This window comes from Equus asinus, chromosome 17 (genome assembly GCF_041296235.1).
Source record: "Equus asinus isolate D_3611 breed Donkey chromosome 17, EquAss-T2T_v2, whole genome shotgun sequence".
Classification (NCBI taxonomy): Eukaryota; Metazoa; Chordata; class Mammalia; order Perissodactyla; family Equidae; genus Equus; species Equus asinus.
In genome coordinates this window covers 50,215,833-50,238,707 of record NC_091806.1, presented here as the reverse complement: position 1 = coordinate 50,238,707, position 22,875 = coordinate 50,215,833, and the positions used below count along the sequence as shown (strand labels likewise).

Genomic DNA, 22,875 nt, shown 5'->3' with positions numbered 1-22,875 from the left:
GAGGGATGGTCCACTCCGCCCCAAGAAAAGCCACCCTGAAAGTGGGGGAAACAGGGAGGAGACAGAGGGCTAGAGAGGAGGGAACCCAAAACGACTAGAGGCAACTGACCTGCAACAAGGGCCAAGGAAGAAACAGGACAGGGGTCGAGGAGGAGAGGGTGGGAAACAGGAAGAATGCCTGGGACAACCTCGCAAGATGCAATCAAACCACAGCAAAAGAGGGTGAGAAGTGGGAGCTGAACCAACAAGGGGAGGTAAGAAAGAAAGGGACTTGACACACGTTGTCTCCCACAGCATTCTCCACAACCGAATGGACCCGGAGCACAGCTGTCAGCCAGGACACAGAGCACACTGACAGCCCGCCAAACGCTCATACCACCACAAGCCCGAGCACACGCTCAAGCACCCAGCACACCACCCCGCTAACATCACCAGGCACGAGGGCACACACCACAAGTGAAGAGAGCACACCAACAGCACACACCCGCAGCACTCCCCACACTGTCTTCACCACTCACTCCTCCCCACCGACCGTCTCCCTCTCCTCCACCCCCCACACCACAGGGCCGCCCACGGGGACATCCTTCCGGACCACCAGCACCTCCCCGACCCCATCACGCCCCGAGACCACTCTGCCCACTCAGGTTCCTACATCTGCCACCTCCTCGGTCACTCCAACTTCCCACCGAGTCATCACCCCAACCCAACCAGAAACCCAGTCTTCTGCAGCCTCTCAAACGCCCACGGCCACCCCGCCTCCGACTTCCCACGTGCCCCCGACAGCCACAGCGCCCACACCCACAGCCTCCCGCGTCACACTGACCACAACGCGGACCACCCAAGCCCCCACCTCGGTCAGCACGGCCAAAACCTCCCCTTCCCCCGTGTCACACCCCTCCTCCACTGCCCGCCCTGAGACCACCTCGGCCCCACACACCACCCTGTCCCCCAAGCCCGCCACCACAGGCACTGCCACCCCCGCGACACACACCGCCACGGCCACCCCCACCGCCACCGCCAGCAGGCCCCACACTCCCTTCACCACTCACTCCTCCCCACCGACCGTCTCCCTCTCCTCCACCGCCCACACCACAGGGCCGCCCACGGGGACATCCTTCCGGACCACCAGCACCTCCCCGACCCCACCACGCCCCGAGACCACTCTGCCCACTCAGGTTCCTACATCTGCCACCTCCTCGGTCACTCCAACTTCCCACCGAGTCATCACCCCAACCCAACCAGAAACCCAGTCTTCTCCAGCCTCTCAAACGCCCACGGCCACCCCGCCCCCGACTTCCCACGTGCCCCCGACAGCCACAGCGCCCACACCCACAGCCTCCCGCGTCACACTGACCACAACGCGGACCACCCAAGCCCCAACCTCGGTCAGCACGGCCAAAACCTCCCCTTCCCCCGTGTCACACCCCTCCTCCACTGCCCGCCCTGAGACCACCTCGGCCCCACACACCACCCTGTCCCCCAAGCCCGCCACCACAGGCTCTGCCACCCCCGCGACACACACCGCCACGGCCACCCCCACCGCCACCGCCAGCAGGCCCCACACTCCCTTCACCACTCACTCCTCCCCACCGACCGTCTCCCTCTCCTCCACCGCCCACACCACAGGGCCGCCCACGGGGACATCCTTCCGGACCACCAGCACCTCCCCGACCCCATCACGCCCCGAGACCACTCTGCCCACTCAGGTTCCTACATCTGCCACCTCCTCGGTCACTCCAACTTCCCACCGAGTCATCACCCCAACCCAACCAGAAACCCAGTCTTCTGCAGCCTCTCAAACGCCCACGGCCACCCCGCCCCCGACTTCCCACGTGCCCCCGACAGCCACAGCGCCCACACCCACAGCCTCCCGCGTCACACTGACCACAACGCGGACCACCCAAGCCCCCACCTCGGTCAGCACGGCCAAAACCTCCCCTTCCCCCGTGTCACACCCCTCCTCCACTGCCCGCCCTGAGACCACCTCGGCCCCACACACCACCCTGTCCCCCAAGCCCGCCACCACAGGCACTGCCACCCCCGCGACACACACCGCCACGGCCACCCCCACCGCCACCGCCAGCAGGCCCCACACTCCCTTCACCACTCACTCCTCCCCACCGACCGTCTCCCTCTCCTCCACCGCCCACACCACAGGGCCGCCCACGGGGACATCCTTCCGGACCACCAGCACCTCCCCGACCCCATCACGCCCCGAGACCACTCTGCCCACTCAGGTTCCTACATCTGCCACCTCCTCGGTCACTCCAACTTCCCACCGAGTCATCACCCCAACCCAACCAGAAACCCAGTCTTCTGCAGCCTCTCAAACGCCCACGGCCACCCCGCCTCCGTCTTCCCACGTGCCCCCGACAGCCACAGCGCCCACACCCACAGCCTCCCGCGTCACACTGACCACAACGCGGACCACCCAAGCCCCCACCTCGGTCAGCACGGCCAAAACCTCCCCTTCCCCCGTGTCACACCCCTCCTCCACTGCCCGCCCTGAGACCACCTCGGCCCCACACACCACCCTGTCCCCCAAGCCCGCCACCACAGGCACTGCCACCCCCGCGACACACACCGCCACGGCCACCCCCACCGCCACCGCCAGCAGGCCCCACACTCCCTTCACCACTCACTCCTCCCCACCGACCGTCTCCCTCTCCTCCACCGCCCACACCACAGGGCCGCCCACGGGGACATCCTTCCGGACCACCAGCACCTCCCCGACCCCATCACGCCCCGAGACCACTCTGCCCACTCAGGTTCCAACATCTGCCACCTCCTCGGTCACTCCAACTTCCCACCGAGTCATCACCCCAACCCAACCAGAAACCCAGTCTTCTGCAGCCTCTCAAACGCCCACGGCCACCCCGCCCCCGACTTCCCACGTGCCCCCGACAGCCACAGCGCCCACACCCACAGCCTCCCGCGTCACACTGACCACAACGCGGACCACCCAAGCCCCCACCTCGGTCAGCACGGCCAAAACCTCCCCTTCCCCCGTGTCACACCCCTCCTCCACTGCCCGCCCTGAGACCACCTCGGCCCCACACACCACCCTGTCCCCCAAGCCCGCCACCACAGGCACTGCCACCCCCGCGACACACACCGCCACGGCCACCCCCACCGCCACCGCCAGCAGGCCCCACACTCCCTTCACCACTCACTCCTCCCCACCGACCGTCTCCCTCTTCTCCACCGCCCACACCACAGGGCCGCCCACGGGGACATCCTTCCGGACCACCAGCACCTCCCCGACCCCATCACGCCCCGAGACCACTCTGCCCACTCAGGTTCCTACATCTGCCACCTCCTCGGTCACTCCAACTTCCCACCGAGTCATCACCCCAACCCAACCAGAAACCCAGTCTTCTGCAGCCTCTCAAACGCCCACGGCCACCCCGCCTCCGACTTCCCACGTGCCCCCGACAGCCACAGCGCCCACACCCACAGCCTCCCGCGTCACACTGACCACAACGCGGACCACCCAAGCCCCCACCTCGGTCAGCACGGCCAAAACCTCCCCTTCCCCCGTGTCACACCCCTCCTCCACTGCCCGCCCTGAGACCACCTCGGCCCCACACACCACCCTGTCCCCCAAGCCCGCCACCACAGGCACTGCCACCCCCGCGACACACACCGCCACGGCCACCCCCACCGCCACCGCCAGCAGGCCCCACACTCCCTTCACCACTCACTCCTCCCCACCGACCGTCTCCCTCTCCTCCACCGCCCACACCACAGGGCCGCCCACGGGGACATCCTTCCGGACCACCAGCACCTCCCCGACCCCATCACGCCCCGAGACCACTCTGCCCACTCAGGTTCCTACATCTGCCACCTCCTCGGTCACTCCAACTTCCCACCGAGTCATCACCCCAACCCAACCAGAAACCCAGTCTTCTGCAGCCTCTCAAACGCCCACGGCCACCCCGCCTCCGTCTTCCCACGTGCCCCCGACAGCCACAGCGCCCACAGCCACAGCCTCTCGCGTCACACTGACCACAACGCGGACCACCCAAGCCCCCACCTCGGTCAGCACGGCCAAAACCTCCCCTTCCCCCGTGTCACACCCCTCCTCCACTGCCCGCCCTGAGACCACCTCGGCCCCACACACCACCCTGTCCCCCAAGCCCGCCACCACAGGCACTGCCACCCCCGCGACACACACCGCCACGGCCACCCCCACCGCCACCGCCAGCAGGCCCCACACTCCCTTCACCACTCACTCCTCCCCACCGACCGTCTCCCTCTCCTCCACCGCCCACACCACAGGGCCGCCCACGGGGACATCCTTCCGGACCACCAGCACCTCCCCGACCCCATCACGCCCCGAGACCACTCTGCCCACTCAGGTTCCTACATCTGCCACCTCCTCGGTCACTCCAACTTCCCACCGAGTCATCACCCCAACCCAACCAGAAACCCAGTCTTCTGCAGCCTCTCAAACGCCCACGGCCACCCCGCCCCCGACTTCCCACGTGCCCCCGACAGCCACAGCGCCCACACCCACAGCCTCCCGCGTCACACTGACCACAACGCGGACCACCCAAGCCCCCACCTCGGTCAGCACGGCCAAAACCTCCCCTTCCCCCGTGTCACACCCCTCCTCCACTGCCCGCCCTGAGACCACCTCGGCCCCACACACCACCCTGTCCCCCAAGCCCGCCACCACAGGCTCTGCCACCCCCGCGACACACACCGCCACGGCCACCCCCACCGCCACCGCCAGCAGGCCCCACACTCCCTTCACCACTCACTCCTCCCCACCGACCGTCTCCCTCTCCTCCACCGCCCACACCACAGGGCCGCCCACGGGGACATCCTTCCGGACCACCAGCACCTCCCCGACCCCATCACGCCCCGAGACCACTCTGCCCACTCAGGTTCCTACATCTGCCACCTCCTCGGTCACTCCAACTTCCCACCGAGTCATCACCCCAACCCAACCAGAAACCCAGTCTTCTGCAGCCTCTCAAACGCCCACGGCCACCCCGCCCCCGACTTCCCACGTGCCCCCGACAGCCACAGCGCCCACACCCACAGCCTCCCGCGTCACACTGACCACAACGCGGACCACCCAAGCCCCCACCTCGGTCAGCACGGCCAAAACCTCCCCTTCCCCCGTGTCACACCCCTCCTCCACTGCCCGCCCTGAGACCACCTCGGCCCCACACACCACCCTGTCCCCCAAGCCCGCCACCACAGGCACTGCCACCCCCGCGACACACACCGCCACGGCCACCCCCACCGCCACCGCCAGCAGGCCCCACACTCCCTTCACCACTCACTCCTCCCCACCGACCGTCTCCCTCTCCTCCACCGCCCACACCACAGGGCCGCCCACGGGGACATCCTTCCGGACCACCAGCACCTCCCCGACCCCATCACGCCCCGAGACCACTCTGCCCACTCAGGTTCCTACATCTGCCACCTCCTCGGTCACTCCAACTTCCCACCGAGTCATCACCCCAACCCAACCAGAAACCCAGTCTTCTGCAGCCTCTCAAACGCCCACGGCCACCCCGCCTCCGTCTTCCCACGTGCCCCCGACAGCCACAGCGCCCACACCCACAGCCTCCCGCGTCACACTGACCACAACGCGGACCACCCAAGCCCCCACCTCGGTCAGCACGGCCAAAACCTCCCCTTCCCCCGTGTCACACCCCTCCTCCACTGCCCGCCCTGAGACCACCTCGGCCCCACACACCACCCTGTCCCCCAAGCCCGCCACCACAGGCACTGCCACCCCCGCGACACACACCGCCACGGCCACCCCCACCGCCACCGCCAGCAGGCCCCACACTCCCTTCACCACTCACTCCTCCCCACCGACCGTCTCCCTCTTCTCCACCGCCCACACCACAGGGCCGCCCACGGGGACATCCTTCCGGACCACCAGCACCTCCCCGACCCCATCACGCCCCGAGACCACTCTGCCCACTCAGGTTCCTACATCTGCCACCTCCTCGGTCACTCCAACTTCCCACCGAGTCATCACCCCAACCCAACCAGAAACCCAGTCTTCTGCAGCCTCTCAAACGCCCACGGCCACCCCGCCTCCGACTTCCCACGTGCCCCCGACAGCCACAGCGCCCACACCCACAGCCTCCCGCGTCACACTGACCACAACGCGGACCACCCAAGCCCCCACCTCGGTCAGCACGGCCAAAACCTCCCCTTCCCCCGTGTCACACCCCTCCTCCACTGCCCGCCCTGAGACCACCTCGGCCCCACACACCACCCTGTCCCCCAAGCCCGCCACCACAGGCACTGCCACCCCCGCGACACACACCGCCACGGCCACCCCCACCGCCACCGCCAGCAGGCCCCACACTCCCTTCACCACTCACTCCTCCCCACCGACCGTCTCCCTCTCCTCCACCGCCCACACCACAGGGCCGCCCACGGGGACATCCTTCCGGACCACCAGCACCTCCCCGACCCCATCACGCCCCGAGACCACTCTGCCCACTCAGGTTCCTACATCTGCCACCTCCTCGGTCACTCCAACTTCCCACCGAGTCATCACCCCAACCCAACCAGAAACCCAGTCTTCTGCAGCCTCTCAAACGCCCACGGCCACCCCGCCTCCGACTTCCCACGTGCCCCCGACAGCCACAGCGCCCACACCCACAGCCTCCCGCGTCACACTGACCACAACGCGGACCACCCAAGCCCCCACCTCGGTCAGCACGGCCAAAACCTCTCCTTCCCCCGTGTCACACCCCTCCTCCACTGCCCGCCCTGAGACCACCTCGGCCCCACACACCACCCTGTCCCCCAAGCCCGCCACCACAGGCACTGCCACCCCCGCGACACACACCGCCACGGCCACCCCCACCGCCACCGCCAGCAGGCCCCACACTCCCTTCACCACTCACTCCTCCCCACCGACCGTCTCCCTCTCCTCCACCGCCCACACCACAGGGCCGCCCACGGGGACATCCTTCCGGACCACCAGCACCTCCCCGACCCCATCACGCCCCGAGACCACTCTGCCCACTCAGGTTCCAACATCTGCCACCTCCTCGGTCACTCCAACTTCCCACCGAGTCATCACCCCAACCCAACCAGAAACCCAGTCTTCTGCAGCCTCTCAAACGCCCACGGCCACCCCGCCTCCGTCTTCCCACGTGCCCCCGACAGCCACAGCGCCCACAGCCACAGCCTCTCGCGTCACACTGACCACAACGCGGACCACCCAAGCCCCCACCTCGGTCAGCACGGCCAAAACCTCCCCTTCCCCCGTGTCACACCCCTCCTCCACTGCCCGCCCTGAGACCACCTCGGCCCCACACACCACCCTGTCCCCCAAGCCCGCCACCACAGGCACTGCCACCCCCGCGACACACACCGCCACGGCCACCCCCACCGCCACCGCCAGCAGGCCCCACACTCCCTTCACCACTCACTCCTCCCCACCGACCGTCTCCCTCTCCTCCACCGCCCACACCACAGGGCCGCCCACGGGGACATCCTTCCGGACCACCAGCACCTCCCCGACCCCATCACGCCCCGAGACCACTCTGCCCACTCAGGTTCCTACATCTGCCACCTCCTCGGTCACTCCAACTTCCCACCGAGTCATCACCCCAACCCAACCAGAAACCCAGTCTTCTGCAGCCTCTCAAACGCCCACGGCCACCCCGCCCCCGACTTCCCACGTGCCCCCGACAGCCACAGCGCCCACACCCACAGCCTCCCGCGTCACACTGACCACAACGCGGACCACCCAAGCCCCCACCTCGGTCAGCACGGCCAAAACCTCCCCTTCCCCTGTGTCACACCCCTCCTCCACTGCCCGCCCTGAGACCACCTCGGCCCCACACACCACCCTGTCCCCCAAGCCCGCCACCACAGGCACTGCCACCCCCGCGACACACACCGCCACGGCCACCCCCACCGCCACCGCCAGCAGGCCCCACACTCCCTTCACCACTCACTCCTCCCCACCGACCGTCTCCCTCTCCTCCACCGCCCACACCACAGGGCCGCCCACGGGGACATCCTTCCGGACCACCAGCACCTCCCCGACCCCATCACGCCCCGAGACCACTCTGCCCACTCAGGTTCCTACATCTGCCACCTCCTCGGTCACTCCAACTTCCCACCGAGTCATCACCCCAACCCAACCAGAAACCCAGTCTTCTGCAGCCTCTCAAACGCCCACGGCCACCCCGCCTCCGACTTCCCACGTGCCCCCGACAGCCACAGCGCCCACACCCACAGCCTCCCGCGTCACACTGACCACAACGCGGACCACCCAAGCCCCCACCTCGGTCAGCACGGCCAAAACCTCTCCTTCCCCCGTGTCACACCCCTCCTCCACTGCCCGCCCTGAGACCACCTCGGCCCCACACACCACCCTGTCCCCCAAGCCCGCCACCACAGGCACTGCCACCCCCGCGACACACACCGCCACGGCCACCCCCACCGCCACCGCCAGCAGGCCCCACACTCCCTTCACCACTCACTCCTCCCCACCGACCGTCTCCCTCTCCTCCACCGCCCACACCACAGGGCCGCCCACGGGGACATCCTTCCGGACCACCAGCACCTCCCCGACCCCATCACGCCCCGAGACCACTCTGCCCACTCAGGTTCCTACATCTGCCACCTCCTCGGTCACTCCAACTTCCCACCGAGTCATCACCCCAACCCAACCAGAAACCCAGTCTTCTGCAGCCTCTCAAACGCCCACGGCCACCCCGCCTCCGTCTTCCCACGTGCCCCCGACAGCCACAGCGCCCACAGCCACAGCCTCTCGCGTCACACTGACCACAACGCGGACCACCCAAGCCCCCACCTCGGTCAGCACGGCCAAAACCTCCCCTTCCCCCGTGTCACACCCCTCCTCCACTGCCCGCCCTGAGACCACCTCGGCCCCACACACCACCCTGTCCCCCAAGCCCGCCACCACAGGCACTGCCACCCCCGCGACACACACCGCCACGGCCACCCCCACCGCCACCGCCAGCAGGCCCCACACTCCCTTCACCACTCACTCCTCCCCACCGACCGTCTCCCTCTCCTCCACCGCCCACACCACAGGGCCGCCCACGGGGACATCCTTCCGGACCACCAGCACCTCCCCGACCCCATCACGCCCCGAGACCACTCTGCCCACTCAGGTTCCTACATCTGCCACCTCCTCGGTCACTCCAACTTCCCACCGAGTCATCACCCCAACCCAACCAGAAACCCAGTCTTCTGCAGCCTCTCAAACGCCCACGGCCACCCCGCCCCCGACTTCCCACGTGCCCCCGACAGCCACAGCGCCCACACCCACAGCCTCCCGCGTCACACTGACCACAACGCGGACCACCCAAGCCCCCACCTCGGTCAGCACGGCCAAAACCTCCCCTTCCCCCGTGTCACACCCCTCCTCCACTGCCCGCCCTGAGACCACCTCGGCCCCACACACCACCCTGTCCCCCAAGCCCGCCACCACAGGCACTGCCACCCCCGCGACACACACCGCCACGGCCACCCCCACCGCCACCGCCAGCAGGCCCCACACTCCCTTCACCACTCACTCCTCCCCACCGACCGTCTCCCTCTCCTCCACCGCCCACACCACAGGGCCGCCCACGGGGACATCCTTCCGGACCACCAGCACCTCCCCGACCCCATCACGCCCCGAGACCACTCTGCCCACTCAGGTTCCTACATCTGCCACCTCCTCGGTCACTCCAACTTCCCACCGAGTCATCACCCCAACCCAACCAGAAACCCAGTCTTCTGCAGCCTCTCAAACGCCCACGGCCACCCCGCCTCCGACTTCCCACGTGCCCCCGACAGCCACAGCGCCCACACCCACAGCCTCCCGCGTCACACTGACCACAACGCGGACCACCCAAGCCCCCACCTCGGTCAGCACGGCCAAAACCTCTCCTTCCCCCGTGTCACACCCCTCCTCCACTGCCCGCCCTGAGACCACCTCGGCCCCACACACCACCCTGTCCCCCAAGCCCGCCACCACAGGCACTGCCACCCCCGCGACACACACCGCCACGGCCACCCCCACCGCCACCGCCAGCAGGCCCCACACTCCCTTCACCACTCACTCCTCCCCACCGACCGTCTCCCTCTCCTCCACCGCCCACACCACAGGGCCGCCCACGGGGACATCCTTCCGGACCACCAGCACCTCCCCGACCCCATCACGCCCCGAGACCACTCTGCCCACTCAGGTTCCTACATCTGCCACCTCCTCGGTCACTCCAACTTCCCACCGAGTCATCACCCCAACCCAACCAGAAACCCAGTCTTCTGCAGCCTCTCAAACGCCCACGGCCACCCCGCCTCCGTCTTCCCACGTGCCCCCGACAGCCACAGCGCCCACAGCCACAGCCTCTCGCGTCACACTGACCACAACGCGGACCACCCAAGCCCCCACCTCGGTCAGCACGGCCAAAACCTCCCCTTCCCCCGTGTCACACCCCTCCTCCACTGCCCGCCCTGAGACCACCTCGGCCCCACACACCACCCTGTCCCCCAAGCCCGCCACCACAGGCACTGCCACCCCCGCGACACACACCGCCACGGCCACCCCCACCGCCACCGCCAGCAGGCCCCACACTCCCTTCACCACTCACTCCTCCCCACCGACCGTCTCCCTCTCCTCCACCGCCCACACCACAGGGCCGCCCACGGGGACATCCTTCCGGACCACCAGCACCTCCCCGACCCCATCACGCCCCGAGACCACTCTGCCCACTCAGGTTCCTACATCTGCCACCTCCTCGGTCACTCCAACTTCCCACCGAGTCATCACCCCAACCCAACCAGAAACCCAGTCTTCTGCAGCCTCTCAAACGCCCACGGCCACCCCGCCTCCGACTTCCCACGTGCCCCCGACAGCCACAGCGCCCACACCCACAGCCTCCCGCGTCACACTGACCACAACGCGGACCACCCAAGCCCCCACCTCGGTCAGCACGGCCAAAACCTCCCCTTCCCCCGTGTCACACCCCTCCTCCACTGCCCGCCCTGAGACCACCTCGGCCCCACACACCACCCTGTCCCCCAAGCCCGCCACCACAGGCACTGCCACCCCCGCGACACACACCGCCACGGCCACCCCCACCGCCACCGCCAGCAGGCCCCACACTCCCTTCACCACTCACTCCTCCCCACCGACCGTCTCCCTCTCCTCCACCGCCCACACCACAGGGCCGCCCACGGGGACATCCTTCCGGACCACCAGCACCTCCCCGACCCCATCACGCCCCGAGACCACTCTGCCCACTCAGGTTCCAACATCTGCCACCTCCTCGGTCACTCCAACTTCCCACCGAGTCATCACCCCAACCCAACCAGAAACCCAGTCTTCTGCAGCCTCTCAAACGCCCACGGCCACCCCGCCTCCGTCTTCCCACGTGCCCCCGACAGCCACAGCGCCCACAGCCACAGCCTCTCGCGTCACACTGACCACAACGCGGACCACCCAAGCCCCCACCTCGGTCAGCACGGCCAAAACCTCCCCTTCCCCCGTGTCACACCCCTCCTCCACTGCCCGCCCTGAGACCACCTCGGCCCCACACACCACCCTGTCCCCCAAGCCCGCCACCACAGGCACTGCCACCCCCGCGACACACACCGCCACGGCCACCCCCACCGCCACCGCCAGCAGGCCCCACACTCCCTTCACCACTCACTCCTCCCCACCGACCGTCTCCCTCTCCTCCACCGCCCACACCACAGGGCCGCCCACGGGGACATCCTTCCGGACCACCAGCACCTCCCCGACCCCATCACGCCCCGAGACCACTCTGCCCACTCAGGTTCCAACATCTGCCACCTCCTCGGTCACTCCAACTTCCCACCGAGTCATCACCCCAACCCAACCAGAAACCCAGTCTTCTGCAGCCTCTCAAACGCCCACGGCCACCCCGCCCCCGACTTCCCACGTGCCCCCGACGGCCACAGCGCCCACACCCACAGCCTCCCGCGTCACACTGACCACAACGCGGACCACCCAAGCCCCCACCTCGGTCAGCACGGCCAAAACCTCCCCTTCCCCCGTGTCACACCCCTCCTCCACTGCCCGCCCTGAGACCACCTCGGCCCCACACACCACCCTGTCCCCCAAGCCCGCCACCACAGGCACTGCCACCCCCGCGACACACACCGCCACGGCCACCCCCACCGCCACCGCCAGCAGGCCCCACACTCCCTTCACCACTCACTCCTCCCCACCGACCGTCTCCCTCTCCTCCACCGCCCACACCACAGGGCCGCCCACGGGGACATCCTTCCGGACCACCAGCACCTCCCCGACCCCATCACGCCCCGAGACCACTCTGCCCACTCAGGTTCCTACATCTGCCACCTCCTCGGTCACTCCAACTTCCCACCGAGTCATCACCCCAACCCAACCAGAAACCCAGTCTTCTGCAGCCTCTCAAACGCCCACGGCCACCCCGCCTCCGTCTTCCCACGTGCCCCCGACAGCCACAGCGCCCACAGCCACAGCCTCTCGCGTCACACTGACCACAACGCGGACCACCCAAGCCCCCACCTCGGTCAGCACGGCCAAAACCTCCCCTTCCCCCGTGTCACACCCCTCCTCCACTGCCCGCCCTGAGACCACCTCGGCCCCACACACCACCCTGTCCCCCAAGCCCGCCACCACAGGCACTGCCACCCCCGCGACACACACCGCCACGGCCACCCCCACCGCCACCGCCAGCAGGCCCCACACTCCCTTCACCACTCACTCCTCCCCACCGACCGTCTCCCTCTCCTCCACCGCCCACACCACAGGGCCGCCCACGGGGACATCCTTCCGGACCACCAGCACCTCCCCGACCCCATCACGCCCCGAGACCACTCTGCCCACTCAGGTTCCTACATCTGCCACCTCCTCGGTCACTCCAACTTCCCACCGAGTCATCACCCCAACCCAACCAGAAACCCAGTCTTCTGCAGCCTCTCAAACGCCCACGGCCACCCCGCCTCCGTCTTCCCACGTGCCCCCGACAGCCACAGCGCCCACAGCCACAGCCTCTCGCGTCACACTGACCACAACGCGGACCACCCAAGCCCCCACCTCGGTCAGCACGGCCAAAACCTCCCCTTCCCCCGTGTCACACCCCTCCTCCACTGCCCGCCCTGAGACCACCTCGGCCCCACACACCACCCTGTCCCCCAAGCCCGCCACCACAGGCACTGCCACCCCCGCGACACACACCGCCACGGCCACCCCCACCGCCACCGCCAGCAGGCCCCACACTCCCTTCACCACTCACTCCTCCCCACCGACCGTCTCCCTCTCCTCCACCGCCCACACCACAGGGCCGCCCACGGGGACATCCTTCCGGACCACCAGCACCTCCCCGACCCCATCACGCCCCGAGACCACTCTGCCCACTCAGGTTCCTACATCTGCCACCTCCTCGGTCACTCCAACTTCCCACCGAGTCATCACCCCAACCCAACCAGAAACCCAGTCTTCTGCAGCCTCTCAAACGCCCACGGCCACCCCGCCCCCGACTTCCCACGTGCCCCCGACAGCCACAGCGCCCACACCCACAGCCTCCCGCGTCACACTGACCACAACGCGGACCACCCAAGCCCCCACCTCGGTCAGCACGGCCAAAACCTCCCCTTCCCCCGTGTCACACCCCTCCTCCACTGCCCGCCCTGAGACCACCTCGGCCCCACACACCACCCTGTCCCCCAAGCCCGCCACCACAGGCACTGCCACCCCCGCGACACACACCGCCACGGCCACCCCCACCGCCACCGCCAGCAGGCCCCACACTCCCTTCACCACTCACTCCTCCCCACCGACCGTCTCCCTCTCCTCCACCGCCCACACCACAGGGCCGCCCACGGGGACATCCTTCCGGACCACCAGCACCTCCCCGACCCCATCACGCCCCGAGACCACTCTGCCCACTCAGGTTCCAACATCTGCCACCTCCTCGGTCACTCCAACTTCCCACCGAGTCATCACCCCAACCCAACCAGAAACCCAGTCTTCTGCAGCCTCTCAAACGCCCACGGCCACCCCGCCCCCGACTTCCCACGTGCCCCCGACAGCCACAGCGCCCACACCCACAGCCTCCCGCGTCACACTGACCACAACGCGGACCACCCAAGCCCCCACCTCGGTCAGCACGGCCAAAACCTCCCCTTCCCCCGTGTCACACCCCTCCTCCACTGCCCGCCCTGAGACCACCTCGGCCCCACACACCACCCTGTCCCCCAAGCCCGCCACCACAGGCACTGCCACCCCCGCGACACACACCGCCACGGCCACCCCCACCGCCACCGCCAGCAGGCCCCACACTCCCTTCACCACTCACTCCTCCCCACCGACCGTCTCCCTCTCCTCCACCGCCCACACCACAGGGCCGCCCACGGGGACATCCTTCCGGACCACCAGCACCTCCCCGACCCCATCACGCCCCGAGACCACTCTGCCCACTCAGGTTCCAACATCTGCCACCTCCTCGGTCACTCCAACTTCCCACCGAGTCATCACCCCAACCCAACCAGAAACCCAGTCTTCTGCAGCCTCTCAAACGCCCACGGCCACCCCGCCCCCGACTTCCCACGTGCCCCCGACGGCCACAGCGCCCACACCCACAGCCTCCCGCGTCACACTGACCACAACGCGGACCACCCAAGCCCCCACCTCGGTCAGCACGGCCAAAACCTCCCCTTCCCCCGTGTCACACCCCTCCTCCACTGCCCGCCCTGAGACCACCTCGGCCCCACACACCACCCTGTCCCCCAAGCCCGCCACCACAGGCACTGCCACCCCCGCGACACACACCGCCACGGCCACCCCCACCGCCACCGCCAGCAGGCCCCACACTCCCTTCACCACTCACTCCTCCCCACCGACCGTCTCCCTCTCCTCCACCGCCCACACCACAGGGCCGCCCACGGGGACATCCTTCCGGACCACCAGCACCTCCCCGACCCCATCACGCCCCGAGACCACTCTGCCCACTCAGGTTCCTACATCTGCCACCTCCTCGGTCACTCCAACTTCCCACCGAGTCATCACCCCAACCCAACCAGAAACCCAGTCTTCTGCAGCCTCTCAAACGCCCACGGCCACCCCGCCTCCGTCTTCCCACGTGCCCCCGACAGCCACAGCGCCCACAGCCACAGCCTCTCGCGTCACACTGACCACAACGCGGACCACCCAAGCCCCCACCTCGGTCAGCACGGCCAAAACCTCCCCTTCCCCCGTGTCACACCCCTCCTCCACTGCCCGCCCTGAGACCACCTCGGCCCCACACACCACCCTGTCCCCCAAGCCCGCCACCACAGGCACTGCCACCCCCGCGACACACACCGCCACGGCCACCCCCACCGCCACCGCCAGCAGGCCCCACACTCCCTTCACCACTCACTCCTCCCCACCGACCGTCTCCCTCTCCTCCACCGCCCACACCACAGGGCCGCCCACGGGGACATCCTTCCGGACCACCAGCACCTCCCCGACCCCATCACGCCCCGAGACCACTCTGCCCACTCAGGTTCCTACATCTGCCACCTCCTCGGTCACTCCAACTTCCCACCGAGTCATCACCCCAACCCAACCAGAAACCCAGTCTTCTGCAGCCTCTCAAACGCCCACGGCCACCCCGCCCCCGACTTCCCACGTGCCCCCGACAGCCACAGCGCCCACACCCACAGCCTCCCGCGTCACACTGACCACAACGCGGACCACCCAAGCCCCCACCTCGGTCAGCACGGCCAAAACCTCCCCTTCCCCCGTGTCACACCCCTCCTCCACTGCCCGCCCTGAGACCACCTCGGCCCCACACACCACCCTGTCCCCCAAGCCCGCCACCACAGGCACTGCCACCCCCGCGACACACACCGCCACGGCCACCCCCACCGCCACCGCCAGCAGGCCCCACACTCCCTTCACCACTCACTCCTCCCCACCGACCGTCTCCCTCTCCTCCACCGCCCACACCACAGGGCCGCCCACGGGGACATCCTTCCGGACCACCAGCACCTCCCCGACCCCATCACGCCCCGAGACCACTCTGCCCACTCAGGTTCCAACATCTGCCACCTCCTCGGTCACTCCAACTTCCCACCGAGTCATCACCCCAACCCAACCAGAAACCCAGTCTTCTGCAGCCTCTCAAACGCCCACGGCCACCCCGCCCCCGACTTCCCACGTGCCCCCGACGGCCACAGCGCCCACACCCACAGCCTCCCGCGTCACACTGACCACAACGCGGACCACCCAAGCCCCCACCTCGGTCAGCACGGCCAAAACCTCCCCTTCCCCCGTGTCACACCCCTCCTCCACTGCCCGCCCTGAGACCACCTCGGCCCCACACACCACCCTGTCCCCCAAGCCCGCCACCACAGGCACTGCCACCCCCGCGACACACACCGCCACGGCCACCCCCACCGCCACCGCCAGCAGGCCCCACACTCCCTTCACCACTCACTCCTCCCCACCGACCGTCTCCCTCTCCTCCACCGCCCACACCACAGGGCCGCCCACGGGGACATCCTTCCGGACCACCAGCACCTCCCCGACCCCATCACGCCCCGAGACCACTCTGCCCACTCAGGTTCCAACATCTGCCACCTCCTCGGTCACTCCAACTTCCCACCGAGTCATCACCCCAACCCAACCAGAAACCCAGTCTTCTGCAGCCTCTCAAACGCCCACGGCCACCCCGCCCCCGACTTCCCACGTGCCCCCGACAGCCACAGCGCCCACACCCACAGCCTCCCGCGTCACACTGACCACAACGCGGACCACCCAAGCCCCCACCTCGGTCAGCACGGCCAAAACCTCCCCTTCCCCCGTGTCACACCCCTCCTCCACTGCCCGCCCTGAGACCACCTCGGCCCCACACACCACCCTGTCCCCCAAGCCCGCCACCACAGGCACTGCCACCCCCGCGACACACACCGCCACGGCCACCCCCACCGCCACCGCCAGCAGGCCCCACACTCCCTTCACCACTCACTCCTCCCCACCGACCGTCTCCCTCTCCTCCACCGCCCACACCACAGGGCCGCCCACGGGGACATCCTTCCGGACCACCAGCACCTCCCCGACCCCATCACGCCCCGAGACCACTCTGCCCACTCAGGTTCCAACATCTGCCACCTCCTCGGTCACTCCAACTTCCCACCGAGTCATCACCCCAACCCAACCAGAAACCCAGTCTTCTGCAGCCTCTCAAACGCCCACGGCCACCCCGCCCCCGACTTCCCACGTGCCCCCGACGGCCACAGCGCCCACACCCACAGCCTCCCGCGTCACACTGACCACAACGCGGACCACCCAAGCCCCCACCTCGGTCAGCACGGCCAAAACCTCCCCTTCCCCCGTGTCACACCCCTCCTCCACTGCCCGCCCTGAGACCACCTCGGCCCCACACACCACCCTGTCCCCCAAGCCCGCCACCACAGGCACTGCCACCCCCGCGACACACACCGCCACGGCCACCCCCACCGCCACCGCCAGCAGGCCCCACACTCCCTTCACCACTCACTCCTCCCCACCGACCGTCTCCCTCTCCTCCACCGCCCACACCACAGGGCCGCCCACGGGGACATCCTTCCGGACCACCAGCACCTCCCCGACCCCATCACGCCCCGAGACCACTCTGCCCACTCAGGTTCCTACATCTGCCACCTCCTCGGTCACTCCAACTTCCCACCGAGTCATCACCCCAACCCAACCAGAAACCCAGTCTTCTGCAGCCTCTCAAACGCCCACGGCCACCCCGCCTCCGTCTTCCCACGTGCCCCCGACAGCCACAGCGCCCACAGCCACAGCCTCTCGCGTCACACTGACCACAACGCGGACCACCCAAGCCCCCACCTCGGTCAGCACGGCCAAAACCTCCCCTTCCCCCGTGTCACACCCCTCCTCCACTGCCCGCCCTGAGACCACCTCGGCCCCACACACCACCCTGTCCCCCAAGCCCGCCACCACAGGCACTGCCACCCCCGCGACACACACCGCCACGGCCACCCCCACCGCCACCGCCAGCAGGCCCCACACTCCCTTCACCACTCACTCCTCCCCACCGACCGTCTCCCTCTCCTCCACCGCCCACACCACAGGGCCGCCCACGGGGACATCCTTCCGGACCACCAGCACCTCCCCGACCCCATCACGCCCCGAGACCACTCTGCCCACTCAGGTTCCTACATCTGCCACCTCCTCGGTCACTCCAACTTCCCACCGAGTCATCACCCCAACCCAACCAGAAACCCAGTCTTCTGCAGCCTCTCAAACGCCCACGGCCACCCCGCCCCCGACTTCCCACGTGCCCCCGACAGCCACAGCGCCCACACCCACAGCCTCCCGCGTCACACTGACCACAACGCGGACCACCCAAGCCCCCACCTCGGTCAGCACGGCCAAAACCTCCCCTTCCCCCGTGTCACACCCCTCCTCCACTGCCCGCCCTGAGACCACCTCGGCCCCACACACCACCCTGTCCCCCAAGCCCGCCACCACAGGCACTGCCACCCCCGCGACACACACCGCCACGGCCACCCCCACCGCCACCGCCAGCAGGCCCCACACTCCCTTCACCACTCACTCCTCCCCACCGACCGTCTCCCTCTCCTCCACCGCCCACACCACAGGGCCGCCCACGGGGACATCCTTCCGGACCACCAGCACCTCCCCGACCCCATCACGCCCCGAGACCACTCTGCCCACTCAGGTTCCTACATCTGCCACCTCCTCGGTCACTCCAACTTCCCACCGAGTCATCACCCCAACCCAACCAGAAACCCAGTCTTCTGCAGCCTCTCAAACGCCCACGACCACCCCGCCCCCGACTTCCCACGTGCCCCCGACAGCCACGGCGCCCACACCCACAGCCTCCCGCGTCACACTGACCACAACGCGGACCACCCAAGCCCCCACCTCGGTCAGCACGGCCAAAACCTCCCCTTCCCCCGTGTCACACCCCTCCTCCACTGCCCGCCCTGAGACCACCTCGGCCCCACACACCACCCTGTCCCCCAAGCCCGCCACCACAGGCACTGCCACCCCCGCGACACACACCGCCACGGCCACCCCCACCGCCACCGCCAGCAGGCCCCACACTCCCTTCACCACTCACTCCTCCCCACCGACCGTCTCCCTCTCCTCCACCGCCCACACCACAGGGCCGCCCACGGGGACATCCTTCCAGACCACCAGCACCTCCCCGACCCCATCACGCCCCGAGACCACTCTGCCCACTCAGGTTCCAACATCTGCCACCTCCTCGGTCACTCCAACTTCCCACCGAGTCATCACCCCAACCCAACCAGAAACCCAGTCTTCTGCAGCCTCTCAAACGCCCACGGCCACCCCGCCCCCGACTTCCCACGTGCCCCCGACAGCCACAGCGCCCACACCCACAGCCTCCCGCGTCACACTGACCACAACGCGGACCACCCAAGCCCCCACCTCGGTCAGCACGGCCAAAACCTCCCCTTCCCCCGTGTCACACCCCTCCTCCACTGCCCGCCCTGAGACCACCTCGGCCCCACACACCACCCTGTCCCCCAAGCCCGCCACCACAGGCACTGCCACCCCCGCGACACACACCGCCACGGCCACCCCCACCGCCACCGCCAGCAGGCCCCACACTCCCTTCACCACTCACTCCTCCCCACCGACCGTCTCCCTCTCCTCCACCGCCCACACCACAGGGCCGCCCACGGGGACATCCTTCCGGACCACCAGCACCTCCCCGACCCCATCACGCCCCGAGACCACTCTGCCCACTCAGGTTCCAACATCTGCCACCTCCTCGGTCACTCCAACTTCCCACCGAGTCATCACCCCAACCCAACCAGAAACCCAGTCTTCTGCAGCCTCTCAAACGCCCACGGCCACCCCGCCCCCGACTTCCCACGTGCCCCCGACGGCCACAGCGCCCACACCCACAGCCTCCCGCGTCACACTGACCACAACGCGGACCACCCAAGCCCCCACCTCGGTCAGCACGGCCAAAACCTCCCCTTCCCCCGTGTCACACCCCTCCTCCACTGCCCGCCCTGAGACCACCTCGGCCCCACACACCACCCTGTCCCCCAAGCCCGCCACCACAGGCACTGCCACCCCCGCGACACACACCGCCACGGCCACCCCCACCGCCACCGCCAGCAGGCCCCACACTCCCTTCACCACTCACTCCTCCCCACCGACCGTCTCCCTCTCCTCCACCGCCCACACCACAGGGCCGCCCACGGGGACATCCTTCCGGACCACCAGCACCTCCCCGACCCCATCACGCCCCGAGACCACTCTGCCCACTCAGGTTCCAACATCTGCCACCTCCTCGGTCACTCCAACTTCCCACCGAGTCATCACCCCAACCCAACCAGAAACCCAGTCTTCTGCAGCCTCTCAAACGCCCACGGCCACCCCGCCTCCGTCTTCCCACGTGCCCCCGACAGCCACAGCGCCCACAGCCACAGCCTCCCGCGTCACACTGACCACAACACGGACCACCCAAGCCCCCACCTCGGTCAGCACGGCCAAAACCTCCCCTTCCCCCGTGTCACACCCCTCCTCCACTGCCCGCCCTGAGACCACCTCGGCCCCACACACCACCCTGTCCCCCAAGCCCGCCACCACAGGCACTGCCACCCCCGCCGCCACCGCCAGCAGGCCCCACACTCCCTTCACCACTCACTCCTCCCCACCGACCGTCTCCCTCTCCTCCACCGCCCACACCACAGGGCCGCCCACGGGGACATCCTTCCGGACCACCAGCACCTCCCCGACCCCATCACGCCCCGAGACCACTCTGCCCACTCAGGTTCCAACATCTGCCACCTCCTCGGTCACTCCAACTTCCCACCGAGTCACCACCCCAACCCAACCAGAAACCCAGTTTTCTAGTTCTGTTCCTCCTACATTCAGTCCTACCTTTCATGCGTCTTCTCTGTCCTCCACACCAACTCTCCATGTCTCTACCCATCCCCCTGTTGTGTCCACTTCTACTACCACAGCCCCTTTGCCGACACCCAGGTTCACACCTAGTACCCACGTCCCCTCCACCTTGTCTTCTCTTTCTACCACTTCACAGTCTACCTCTCTCACCACGCAACCTTCCACTGCTCCCCTCATGTCATCCACCTTGGGAGTTACATCCATCCCGAGTTCCCCAGCCACCAACCTCACCACTCGACAGCCCAGTACCACTAGCCTGCTGAGTACTGTCTTCCTGACCAGCTCTTTCACTGTGCATGGAAGCTCTTCCTTTCCCACTGAGGCGTCCTTCTCCACCAGGGCCCCTTCCGTCTCTTCTCTCATCACATCTCCCCCCATCTCTCCCGGTAAGTCACATCACTGTATCTCATCATTATAATCCTTGCTGCACAGCTTCCTCCTTTCCTTGCCTCTCCACCTTTGGCAGTACTCAGGGACGTTTCCTGATGAATATCTGGGCCCTTCACCACCTCTCAGCCTCTGTTCCAATCACACCCTGCCCCACTCTCAGAGACTCACCCAGTCATCATGGTGGGAATGTCTCCTTTCCTCTACCTATTGCATTCCCTTCTCCTGGGTACAGCAGAGCAAGGCAGGGTGCTGCGCACAGATTGGAGTTACACACACCCAGGCTGGAGCTCCAGTTTTGCCTCTACCAGCCATCCCCTGTGTCACTCTAGGTCTCAGAGCTTTGGTGTCCTCAGCTGTGCCTTGGGGGTATCTGGGAAGGACATCGCCCCACCAGTAGGCAGTGGCTGTCTGAGTCCTGCCTCCTCCCCTCGCCCCCTCCCCTCTTTTGGCTCATCCTGTTCTGTGTGTTGCCTCACGTCCTCGGGGCCTGTTCCCAGTCCTCCTCAACTGAGCTCTGGCGCCTTTCTCCCCTTCTCTCCGGGTACCTCTCCAGCCAGCCCCAGTCTGGCCGAAGGAAGCGACTGGCCTCCCCCAGGAGGTCCCCTTTCCCATCTCTGCGCCTCTATGTCTGTCCTGCACTGGGATCACTCATGATTCATCCCCTCCCCTTCATGTTCCCCACTGCAGTCCTGGCCTCCCTTCAAGGTGCCGTCAGCAGTCTCCCATGGCTGCGATCTCCAGAACTCAGGAGAGCTTACAGCTATCAGGGACCCTGGGGTTCAACTACTCCAACCATCCCCCAGGTTGCAGAAATGAAAACAAAGGCATGAATGTGGCTCTCACCTTGGGTGACTGCTGGGGGCCGAGTGGCAACTAGCGGCCAGGGCTCCAGCCTTCTAGCATCAGTGCTGGCCCAGATCTCAGTGCTACAGCCTCCTCCAGCTCTGTTCTGCCCTCCTGTGCTCAGGCCTGCCGGAGCCCATCGTGTTCTCCAGTGACGCCCCTCCCCCCGCTTTTGGGTATTCCCTCCAAGGCATCCGTCCTCCCCTCACACATCCCTGGTCTTCCCCTAGGCAGGTCTGTCTGCAATGACGTTTTCTCCTGTGCGACAAGGACTTGGTGCAGGCTGTGCATGGGGAGGGGACCCCAGTAAGCAGGGTGAGGGAGCAGGAGCAGAAGATCAGGAGGGGAGGACAGCTGAGGGCAATGTTCCAGGGTGATGCACCCAAAGCCCCATCCCCACCAGTCCTCTCATCCCCATGTCCAGCAGAGAAGGCAGATGGGCGCTCAAGTCCATGGGGAAGCCTTGACCGTGGGCAGGGTGGGCAAAGCAGGGTAGACTGTCCAGTCTTTGCTCAGGAACCTCTTCGAGCTTTTTCACTCAAGTTCCGCACTGGCAGTTTCTATGTTAACACTGCTCTGCCAGCTGCCAAGGTGCCCAAGGCATCTGGCGAACATTGTCCACTGGGATAGACACAGGCCAGAACTCACAGCTGGGTCAGCACTCCTCCCCCTCTGTGAGCACAAGCCCCTGCAGGGAGCTCTCGTGATGCCAT

General features: G+C 67.5%; 2 protein-coding genes across 2 annotated transcripts in view; both read left to right on the top strand.

Moving 5' to 3' along the window:
- Positions 1–22,875, top strand: part of LOC139040828 (mucin-6) — a 40,270-nt gene that overhangs the window by 15,119 nt on the left and 2,276 nt on the right. The window lies entirely within an intron of this gene.
- On the top strand, positions 311–21,019 carry LOC139040852 (mucin-19-like). Its single transcript, XM_070488581.1, has 3 exons — positions 311–329; positions 565–20,795; positions 20,900–21,019. The coding sequence occupies exons 1-3, from the start codon at positions 311–313 to the stop codon at positions 21,017–21,019; spliced, it is 20,370 nt and encodes a 6,789-aa protein (XP_070344682.1).